The sequence below is a fragment of the Halyomorpha halys genome, unplaced genomic scaffold, assembly GCF_000696795.3.
Source record: "Halyomorpha halys isolate HHAL.00 unplaced genomic scaffold, Hhal_1.1 Scaffold1702.1, whole genome shotgun sequence".
NCBI classification, from domain to species: domain Eukaryota; kingdom Metazoa; phylum Arthropoda; class Insecta; order Hemiptera; family Pentatomidae; genus Halyomorpha; species Halyomorpha halys.
This window is the reverse complement of record NW_027114802.1, coordinates 19,096-31,549: the sequence shown is the minus strand read 5'-3', so window position 1 is coordinate 31,549 and position 12,454 is coordinate 19,096. Positions and strand designations below refer to the sequence as shown.

At 37.5% G+C, this 12,454-nt stretch overlaps 1 protein-coding gene across 1 annotated transcript in view; it reads right to left on the bottom strand.

Moving 5' to 3' along the window:
- Window positions 1–12,454, bottom strand: part of LOC106690396 (uncharacterized) — a gene marked incomplete at its 5' end in the record, with an annotated part of 61,365 nt that overhangs the window by 36,327 nt on the left and 12,584 nt on the right. Inside the window, 2 exon segments of the mRNA XM_067051904.1 lie at window positions 5,145–5,353; window positions 5,453–5,600. Of these exon segments, the coding sequence (XP_066908005.1) occupies window positions 5,145–5,353; window positions 5,453–5,600 (357 nt within the window).

Below are 12,454 nucleotides of genomic sequence, written 5' to 3'. Positions count from 1 at the left end.
ACACCAGGAATCAAGAAAATCGTAGAGCTTGGTTAGTTTTGGTTATAACTAAATTTAATAGACAATTGTAACAGAGATATTAATTTAATTGTAAAAGTGCTTGTATTCCGATTGCTAGTAACCCGCCCTGAGATATAGAGTCTCTCTCTCTTTTTATATAATAAAATTAAGAGTCTTTTTATATTATAAAAGTTAAATATAATTCTATTATCCATTTGATATTAGTGTTCTTAATTAGAACCCAAGTTATTCTTTCATATTTGAAAAAAGTTTAAAAACTATTCAGATTCCTTTTATTTTAATTTTATATTTTAAAAATTATTACAATATATTGTCGTTATTTCTAAAAGTTAGAGTTTTATTGTCTATTTATTTATTCTATATTCATTTATTTATTTATTAATTACATATTTCACGTTTAATTCGTTCCACTAATTCGTTCACCTGTTACGATTATTTACGTAATATAATAAAAATAAAATAATAATCGTGCTTTACACTTCAATCGTGAATTGTTAAAACTGTTACTACATATTGTTTCATTCATTTTAATTTGAAGAAAAAAAAATGGGTTCAAATGACCAGTCGGATGCCGACTTCGATAGGGTTCGGTCACTGGAGCGCAAGCTGCGGCGCGTTAAGCAGGGTCTCATCAAATTAAGCTCTCTTGCACTCTTCACCACCACGGACGATGACGCGTTCATCAATTTCGAAGTTGATTATGACGAGTGCAAGACCCTTTGGGCCGAATTCAAGTCAATTTAGAATGACATGGATTCCATATACGCGTCCCAGGGAGCTTCTGCAATGCCACCCGATTGGGGAAGCGGTTACGACTTTGTCCGGAATGATATGCGACAAGCCGAGGTGCGGTACCACAAGATCAAAACTCAGGAGCCAAACCGGGCTTTGCCGCTCCAACGTACCCGTCCCAACTCCCAAACATTCAAATACCGAAGTTCAATGGCGAGCTATCCTCCTGGAAGCGATTTCGGGACACGTTCATCGAACTTGTTCACGATAACACGCAATTGGCTCCCATGAACAAGATGCATTATTTAAAAAATGCCCTATTAGGTGAACCCGCGTCACTGTTGGTGGGATTTCCTTTCGATGCCAGCTCCTATCAGCTGGCTTGGGATGCGCTGGTACGCGAGTATGACAACCCGCTTCTCTCATGAGTATGACATTCTCGCTTCAAGATGCCTGCAAAGAGTAATCCAATAGTGCTTTGCACTGGTTTCAATCCTTCTTTCTGATTGTTCCCAGTATGTAGTGGTTCCAGATAAACCTCCATCAATGACAAAAATATAACGAATTTTGGCATATTGAGTTCGTGAGACAGCTTGCACACTATTAGTCTCTATCACACGAATGCTATAATCTCGAAGACGGTAGGGAAGTCGCTGCTTGCATGGGCAAGCTCAAAGTGTCGTCTGGTGACAGGGTCCAAAGCTTGGAGAGCCAATGTGGACAGGATGACATCCGTTTCGTCCTCTATTTATCTATATTTTTGTTTGTCTCATGCATGCCTTCTGATATTAATAAATCTAATGTGAAATGTTTTGTATTGTACATAGGACGTGTTCATTTCATTTTTGCAATTCATTTTGTATATTATGCATGGATCGCCTTCGTTTTAAAAGTTAAAATTTTTATTGTTATCATTTGTGTTGCCTACGGGCCTTATCGGCCTTATACGGGCTCTTATCTAGAGCCGGGTTATTTACCTATTTTTTTACGGCAGACTGCGCCTTCCCCGTCTCTGTGCATTTCTCATAATAAATCCGGCTGAGCCAAATTTAGGTGGGCGGTATGTCGGATTTAAGTAATTCGATTTTTACAATTATTTTGAATTTATATAAAGTCGGGGTCGGGGGTCTCATTTTCTGATGCTCCCCCTTGCTGTGGACACCAGAAGACTCCAAAGATGCCGCGACTGCAATGCCGCCCCAGCCTATGCACCATGCAAGCTAGGACCTGGCCTACTCTTACCATCACGCCAGAGTCCAGGACACGCTGGCCAGCCTCTGAGGGAAAAAGACGTCTTTCAGACACCAGGTGAGGATACATGGTTTTCACCATTTCGCCAACCGCTGAACCTGCACTGGAAAGCGGCTAGAAGATGTCACTGCGGCGGCGAAGACATCACACAGCAGATAGGGCATATTATATAAGCCATGAGACCACCCAAATTTGTTCCTATATTATATTATTATAGATAAAGATTTCTGAACTAACCCACTAACCATTATTGCCCCTCCAGGGATTAACACTTTGAAACTTGAGAGAAAAATATATATGCATGTTATCGCCAGAAAAGTCTCACAATTTTCAGCCCCCCCCCCTTTTTCCATAATAATTTATTAGAATCTTAAAATACACTCGCAATACCTGAAGTACAGCACGAGCAGGTCCTGATGTAAACAGGGAAGGATGGAAGAAAATATTTATGACAAAAGGAGGGGTAAAGCCACTTTAACTCTTAAAAATAAAATCAGTGTCTCTGGGAACAACAAAGATGAAACATACAAATCAATTAATTAACTGTAATTTTGATTTGAGATCCCCAGAGACACTCCTGCAAACCACACAATAGTCAAAGTGGGAGAATAATAAGGAAGTACCCACCAGGAGGCTACAGGTTTCAAAAAAAGTAGGTAACAAAGATAATTTAAACGCTTTAGGGGGAGAAGGTACAATGGGAAATATTGGAGACGTGGTTTTTCCAGGAGAAGGTTTGTTCTATCATGACACCAACGTTTTTGATGTATGGATGAAATTGTATAGGATTGTTGTTTAGGAATAAGGTTGGGATATGAGAAATAGTTTTCAGGAGGTGATTGGATCCTATTATGATTGCCTTAGTCTTATCTGCATTCAACTTGAGCTTGTTTTCTTTTGCCCAGTGACTAATTCAATTAGTCAATGATGTTTCTAAGTCTTCATGATGCTTCTCTGTGGCAACTAATGGGTCAGAAGATGGGAAAGAAAGGTAAATTTCGAAATCATCCTGGTACAGATGGTATTGAGAATATTGGATAAGGAGGAGAAGGTCACTACTGATGTAGATATAAAAAAGGGCGGGGGAAAAGCAATGAAACCTGAGAGACACCACAGTTGATGGGTCGAGTCATTGATGGAGGTTTATCTGGAACCACTACATACTGGGAACAATCAGAAAGAAGGATTGAAACCAGTGCAAAGCACTATTGGATAGAGGAAGATTTTGTAGTTTGGTAAGAAGGATGTCAAATAAATGCTTTGGAGAAATCTAGGACGATGAGGGTAGTTAGGTTTTGGTGTTCAATGGCAGTTTGGAGGTCGTGGATTATTTTAAGAAGAGCGGATTGTATTTAACATCACCATCATCATCAATCGGCGTGACAACCCATTACTGGGTCCTTGCCTCCTCAAGCAGCTTCCACCAGTTTAATATGTTAAGTGCAGCTGCTCTCCAATTCCCGGGTCCATGAATTAACACCATCCATTACACCATTAACACCACTCAACCACATTAACACCATTCAACCACCGAAGCTTTGGGCCCTCAGTCGTGTTCCATGGAGGCATTCATTGATAAGTTTATTTAGGATCTCATAAGTTTTGAGTGAAAGTGCCAATGCAGTACAAAATAACACCTATTGGCCGATGCTATTTGTCTCCTTATCTCAGCCGATGCTATTTGTCTCCTTATCTCGGCCGATGCTATTTATCTTCTTATCTCGGCTCATGCTATTTGTCTCCTTATCTCGGCCAAAACATCATTGGTATCATTAACTTGTGATCCAAGGTACACAAACTCCTCAACTCATTTGAAAGAGTAATAACCAATTTGGACAAAATCTACATTAAAACCTCTATCTTAACCAGCTATCATATATTTGGTTTTGTTGGTAGATTGTATTAAACAGTCTGGTTGAAAGCTGGATTGGAGGGGATTGATGAGGGAACGTTCTAGGAAGTTTGAGAGTTGGTTTTGAAAGGTTAGAGAGGAGAGAAATAAGGCGGAAGCCATTAGGTGAAGAAGGATTTGGGATTTTACTTAATGGTTGAACTAAAGTGATTTTCCAATGTGTCATTTTGCAAGGAAAACTTGTATATATGATAAAGTATGGGAATAAGAATAACAGGAATGTTGTCCGGTCAATGATTGTTGGTATGGGATCTTAGAATAGTAGTTCCTCAAAAGATACATGGGAAAAAAAGAAGCTTTCAGGATTGAAGGTGTTATTTAGAATATTAAGAATGAGTAATGGATCAGTAGCATGGTATATGAAATGGTTGTTAAGATTGTCAGGTGTTATTGGATTCTGGTAGGATAAATTTTGGAGTATTTTCAACTTGGATTTGGGATTGTGGGCATTGGAGAAGCCTTGATGAATGTGAAGGGATTTAGAACGTTGAACTGCTAATTGGGTTGCAGTACGGAGTTGTTAAAAATATATATAATCAACAGACAGGTGAGTCCGACGAAATTTTGCATTTAGCCGCTTTTCTTTGTTTTATCACTTCCTTTATTTCTGGAGTAAGCCAAGGTGCAGTTGGAAAGCGTAAGATTCGGGTTTTGAGAGGAGTATGGATGTTTAATATGGATTGCAGATGTGACGTGAGGATGGAAACCATATTGTCGATGGAGTTATAGGAGTGTATAATATCCCACTAGACGGAATCAAGGTCAGGTTGAAGGTATTCATAGGAAAGGAGGTCCAAATTACGGTATGATGTGATTTTAGGAGTAAAGAATTTGACTGGTAGGTTGTACGATATTTGGATCAGATCGTGAGATGAGAGAAAGGGAATAGAGTGCTGGGAGGAGCAAAGGATTTTTACAGGAGAGTCACAGATAAAAAGGTCTAACCAGGTGTCAGAGGATTTTGTGTGATGTGTAGGAGAATAAAGAATGAATCTATAAATATTCAGTAAGAAGGGTGAAAAAACAATTAACACTAAATTAAGAATAGATTTAAGTTATAGCAACTAATATATACATTCAGATAATTCTTTGGGTAGTATTTTGACATAATTATTTATATGTTTACAGTTATAAAACAGAATAAAAGCAGGAAAGAATATTCAATGCAACTAAACCTTAAATTTTAAACACAATATTATATAAATCCACATTAAGATGGATTACATACCCCTGTTCTTAGGAGACCCCAAACATAGTCTATTGCACATATTGTCCCAGTGCGCCCACATCCAGCTGAACAATGAACTAAAACAGGGAGTGTTTCTGATGCTTGTGTATCCCTTACAAGTCTGACCATATCTAAAAGTGGCTGTACAACAGAAGGTACACCATGGTCAGGCCAAGCCACATAATGTAATTGGCAAACTGTACGTTCTTCTGTAAATAAATCACTTTTGAAAGAAAATATAAGATCATAATACTAATAACAGAATAGACATTTAAAGCAATAACACAAATCTAGATAGTAAATATTACCTAAAACTGACTGACTGTTAGTATATTTGAGACGCATAGTCCTAACAGAAAAATCTGGACAGACTGTACTGGATTTAAGGAGCTTGACACTTATCATTCCAAACTGTTTTTCTTCTCCATCATCCACCCAGTACTTTTCACATTTTGCCTAAAAAGTTAACTATTAGTAAATTATTAATATTATTAGTTGGGGAATTAAAGATAACTTCATAAGCAATAAACCCTTCAGAAATGTCTGTCTTGTCCCTTCAGTTATGTTTAGTTATCATAACTATTGAAATACTTTTTTTCAATATTGATGAATGGCCAAGAAAAGAAAAATTAACCTTGAGGGAATCAATCAGGTCGAGGACTAGAGACAAAGCCTAAGGAGAGAATATGAAGATATTTTTTTTACAGAAGGGGACATGCTTGGGATGACCAGGAGGATGGTCCATAAGATCTTACTAAAACAAGACTAATGACATATGTGAAAGAGAGGAGATACCTACAGGCTTTACGTCACCACATCCGGGAAGAGCTGATAAGTTTAAAACATCAGGGAATTATTATTGACAGTACTTCCACAACCGAAAGTACATACTATACATAGATTACAGGAATACTATACATAGATTACAGGAAGCTGAAAAAGAATGCCATAGATCAGAAGTATCCGATCCCCAAATTTGAAGACATTTTGGAGCAGAGCGACGGTATTCAGCACTTTAGAATTGAAGGCCGGATATCATCAAATAAAGATGCACCCTAAGGATCAATATAAGAAGGCATTCACATTCGAAAGGGGCCATTATAAATTTACAAGAATGCCATTTGGTCTCAAAAATGTTTCCATAACCTTCCAGCACCTAATGGGGTTAATGATGAATCACTAAGCTAGATTTATATGAATGATCCTCTAGTATTCAGTAAGAACAAAGATGAAGACGTGAAATATTTACACAGCTTAGTCCATAGGATCAGGCATTTTGGACTGAAGTTATTGGTAGAGAAATCATTGCTGGGGCAGGAACAATAATTTTTTTGGGCCACACAATTTCCATGGAAAGAGTTAAACCTGACACGGATAAAGTCACAGCTATACGGAAGATGGCACTGCCTAGGGATGTGAAGGGAATTCGGCGGTTGTTGGGAACTTTAAATTATTACTGGAGATTTGAATCAGAAATGGCCGAGTACCTTATATCACTCAACAACCTTCTCAAGAAAGGTAGAAAGGTGATCATCACCCCGATGGTCAAAAACATATCAGGTGTTGCGTGGAGAAGCAGGAGCTGGTGCTTGCATTCCCGAACTTCACTTGGCAATTCAATATCTCTATAGACACAAGTGAGTACAGGCTGGGAGTGGTGTTGTCTCAGGAGGGTGAACGGGGAATCATCCAGTGATTCTGTACACCAGTAGGTGCCTGACAGAGACCAGATACAGTAAACAAAAATGAGAGCTCTTGGGGAATACTGTGGGCTGTTGACCAATTTAGGCCTTATGTGTTTGGCAGAAGTTTAGGGTTTTACAGTCCAGGCAATTCCTGCAGGAGTTGACACCAGGAGAGGAAGAACAGAATGTGACATAGGAAGATGATAGGGAGGAATCTTCGTCTGACGAGAGCTCAGAGGAAGTAGATATGGAGGAACTAGAGGACATAACATAATAAACGAAAAGAGGCGGCAGATTGTATGGAAGACCAGGACCACTGGAGTGCTCACAGTGAGGTGTGGGGGACAACTAGATTTGTAGATGCTTCAGAGCTCAGAGAAACTCATCACCTTTATGTGGTGCAATGCTATTGTCTGGGAGAAGATCAAGTAGATGTGGCGAAGAAAACAAATAGGGATGGATAGGAGGTTTATCTGTACCAAGCAGATGATGGAAATCCTTCAGGAAGATTAATGACAAAAAGAGGTGACCATAACATATCACCAGGGTAAAACAAATCACCGCAGATTCTCGGAGACCCTGTAGGCATTAAAGAGAAGGTACTTTAGGTGGGGGATGAAGAAGACGTCACGGAGGTTGTACGAAATTGAGAAGTTTATCTACTCACAAAATATGGCAGAAACCCACCAAAAGGGAGACAAGAGGAAAGGTATACCGCAGATGTACTCCTCAATGATATAAAATGAAAAATAGTTTATTATTCTGGGACTAGGTCCCTTTAGAACAATTATAAAGGAAATTTTAATTTTACAATATTTATTAGCCATAAAACAGTGTGGCCACACTTAATTTTAACTTATATACAGAGAGAAAAAAATAGATTAATTATAAAACTAACTGATTAAATAAAAACAAAACAAAAAGTTAATTACAAAATGTTTGTACTATTATAATAATGGATCAGATTGGTGAAGCAAAAGGTAGTTAAATATAAGGGATTTAAATTAGGGAAGGGTTGGTCCATGATGTATGTTAGAGAGAATGGAGTTCCAGAGATATGCAGCTCAGAAAAAATAAATAATTTATCAAACGCAGCAGTTCTGTGAGGTAGAGGTTAGAGGTCAGATAAAGGTGAAGATTAGAAAGGAGGATATTGTGATCAACGGAATCAAAAATTAATTCTTTGGGAAAATTATGGAGAACAAGGATGGTGGTTTCTGCTGGTCTATGGCTGTGTGAAGCTCTTAAGAGATTTTAATAAGAGCAAAATGAGTGGAATAGCCTGGGTGGAAACCAGACTGAAGGATGTTAAAGAGGTTATTTAACTCAAGAAATTGGGAAAGTTGAGGTCATTGGCGTAAATAGAGGGAGATTGAGTTAGAAAAGGTTTATCCAATGACAGTTTGCGAAGAATTGCCCATTTTTCTTTGGAATTAGAAGTGCTAGAGTTTGATGTAAATGAAGAGATTTTGCACGCTGTATTGAGACTTGGGTACTGTTTCGTAGTTGTTTAAAGAAGGCATAATCTTCTGGGAGCTGGGTGCGTCTAAATTTTTGCCTTGCCGCATCTGTTTGTTTCATATGCTCCTTCAGTGCGGGATTCAACCAGGATGCTGGGGGATGTCGGATTTTCTCTGTTAACTGAGGAGCATGGCGGTCAAGAATAGTGTGAAGAGAAGAATTGGTTAGGATTTCTACCTTAGAATCGAAGGAATTTGAGGAGTAAATGGGGTCCCACTGGATAGCGCCTAGATCAGGCATTAGGGTTTCAGAAGAAAATAGTTGGGGGGAGGGGGGGGACAACAAAGTGAGAATGTTGTAAGACACCTGAATAAGGTCATGGGCAGATAGAAAAGGAACAGGATGTTGAGATGAGGCAAGTAGTTTATTAGGAGAGTCAATGATGAATAAATCAAGCCAGAAGTCAGAAAACCGGGTATGATGGATGGGGTTGTAAGGAACAACACAGAGGTTGAGGGAGTAGAGCAGATGTAACAGATAGGTCTAGTTAGAAGTAGTGGACAAAAGGTTGGAGTTGAAATCTCCAAATACAATGATATTAGGATAGGAAGGCATAAGGTTGTAAAGTGTGGTCTCAAATATTTCGTCATAGGGTACCTTAGAAGGACGATAAATGACACCAAAGAGTGAGGTAGATTAAATGATGGAAATCTCAACAAAAAGATATTCCAGGTGAGGAGAATTGCAAGGTGGAGAGCATAGGATAATTTTGGATTTGAGACTGTCATGAATATAGAGACCTACACCACCACCTGTTTGATATACAGATCGATACTTTCACATGGAGAGGATATAAATGGATAACCATGATTGATATCATCAGTAAGGTAGCAATGCTGTACCAGGTGCAGGACAAGTCGTCAGAAGCAGTGTTGACAGCTCTCTGATTGCGGTTCCAATTTTACTGAGTTCCGGAGCGCATCATATCGGACGAAGGCAGAGAATTCAACAATGCCAGGATTCAATCTGAAATTAAGGACCTTGACGTGACATGGCACCTCAATACACTAGGACACCCAAAGAGTAAAGGAAGCATAGAGCGGCTTCATGGCATATAGAGTGACTATCTTCCTTTATATTAGATCAACAAGGGATTGGAACCAGATGTAGCAATGCCTATGATGATAGCGGCGTATAATCATTTGGTGCATACACTTCAGGGTTTTCCCCATTTGATATCCTCTTTGGGCTTCGAGGACACTGGTGGGACTATAAGGGCACAGCAGTGGACATTGAGGAGATACACAACCATGTTGCTCGAAGAAAGTTATGGGAGAAAGCATGGGGGGAAGAATGGAAAAGGAAAAAACCAGGAGGGTGGCACGGGAGAATTTAAGGTCAGACAGGATGGGAGCGATCAAAATCGGGATGATCAAATATAGAAAGTTGGGTTCTAACAGGGGTAAGGAGATACAGCTATACGAGGGCCCATTCAGGGTGATAATTATTAGGGAACACAATATTGATACAGTAGAAAGTATCAGAGAACCTAAAAAGAGGAGAACTATCCATATTGAAGTTAAAACTTCTGGCAAAGACAATATAAAAACTGGAGTGTTCTCATATTGCTAGTCCCCACTAGATTTTTCTATTTATTGTTTTTTGTTTTAAGATTCTTTTTGACTTTTGTTAATATTGTTTTTTTGTTTTTTTTTATCATTTTAACTTGTCCATATATTTTATGAAGAGTTCTTTTATTTTATTCTTAGGTTTAAATTATATGTATAGCATTTACTACTTGAAGCTTGAGAGTTTTTTTTTTACAATGATATGCGTATAGGAATTTATTTTTATTGTAAACAATTTTTCTTAATTGTTTTTGTTTTCTGTTATTATATTGTATAGCATTAGTTTACAAGGATTGTTTGTAAACTGGTGGAGGGAAGTTACAGCCTGAGTCAGCTGTTACTTCGTTGTCAGCTGATCAGCTGATCGAATGTGTGTATATATATATATATATATATATATGTTTTTATTTTATGTATTGTTCAATATTTTTCATTTGATATGATAAACTAAAAAGAAAGCTAACCAATTTTGATCATTCAAATATGGAGTGGAAAAAATCGTTACTCATATAATGTCTCTTGCCAAAAAGTTCGTTGAATCGCAGCCATGTTGAGCAGATTCAAATTTTTTAAAACTTTATTTTAACTTCCCATCATAATTAAAATTACATTACATTTAAGAAAAAATAGAAGTTAAGAATAAGTATTAAAGAAAATTATTCATAAAGGAAATCATAAGAAAAAACTCGAAACAGTAGTGGTACATTCAATTTTGAGAACGAAAACCTATAGAAGGGGAAGGAAGAGAGCTTGGTTTTGTAATCAATCGTTGCTAAGGTGCGGGCGGGGAATGATATTTCCTGGATGCAGGAGGTCATCATCATCATCATCTTTCTCAAGCTCAAAGGTAGATATCTTGAAAAAGAAGACATCAAAGAGTCACCCAAGAAGAATAAGGGACTGTTTGTTTGGATCATCAAACCACACTTCGGTGGATGAGAAGTGACTTGAAAACTTTTAGAGAACCAAGGCTTTGTTTAAAGACAGTATTGGTTTGTAAAATAGAAGTCATCAAAAACCATCAGTCATCCTAGAAGAGCATAAATTGGTTAGTGTTGTACAACATAAAATTTTAAGTATATTTGTAAAAGTAGATGTTAATTGAGCTAAGTGTCTGTTGTGATTGCCTAGAAACCCGCCCCGAGATTAAGAGTCTATAATATAATATATAATCAAATATAAATTATCATATCTATTTAATATTTGATCTTTCCATTTGAACCATGTCATCTTGCAAACTATATTTTAGATCTGAGCATAAGTAAAAAACTATCAAAATTCCTTTTATTTACTTTAAATAATTTTAGAATATTACAATATATACATACATCAAGGCCTGAGCGCTATTGTCAGCTGATAGGTCAAATTAGGAAATGTGAGTTTATGTATAATTATTTTGTTTTGTTCTCGTGTCATTTATTTATCTTATTAATTTTGTTATTATAATCTATTGTTAATATTATCTAGCATTTAGTTATGGCTACGTAGGCAGAGAAGGAGGTAACTTTCAATTTATTTTTTTTTTTAATATCTTATTGCTATTGATATTCTGTTTCATATTTGTATATTATACCGATAGTTTACGGGGAGTGTCCGTAAACTGGTAAGGGGTAGTTAAGGCCTGAGCGCTATTGTCGGCTGACAGGTCAAATGTATATATAAGGAGGTGCTCCTTCAATAAAGATCAGTATCAAAGTTGCCATCAAGCGTAGTGTGTCAAAACCCTTTTTTTCCTTTTTTTAGTATTTGCCTGCTTTGACGAGGTCTACTGCGTAGATACAGATGGATCCACAAGATATGTGGATATTGTTGCTTTTCCTAAGAAGGGGAAGTCAGCAATTATTCTGGATCCCACCGTGAGATATGACAATAACGACCTTGACCAGGCAAATAAGGTAGATAGGGAAAAGAAGGAAATCTACGATAAATGTATCCCTTTCCTCAAGGAGAAGTTCCGTGAGGGCTTCGGAGAACGAGACTTCAACGTGAGAGGCCTCGGGTTCGGAGCCCGTGGAACGATTCCCAGCACAACTAGGAGCTTCATGGAGGAGCTTGGGTTCGATGTCCAGGACGTGGCTAGGTTGACAGAGAATATAATACTTGACTCCCTGGGAATCATACACCACCACATGCATGGAAATTAATGAGTGGGGGAGTTAATCCAGAGGAGGGATGGCATGCATGCATCGCATATCTTATTTGTTGTTTTATCTATTACTTTATTATTTTAAATATTTTAATATTTGTTATATAGGGGAATTTGTTGATCAAATGAAATAGGGGTTGTGAAATAGAAGGGAAAGAAAAAAAATAGGAATAAATTGAAAAACTTGTAGTTAGTTTGTAGACTGGTATTCATTGTAAAAGAAAAGTAAAAGAAAACTGTGAAAAAAAAAAAATGTTATCTTTCTACTGTATTATATCATATAAAAATATGTAATTTATATATGTCCAGTCACGGATTGATCAGTATGCTGTGTAATGTACCAACCCGATGTATTTGGGCAGCATGAATGAATAAAGTATTTCTTTCTCT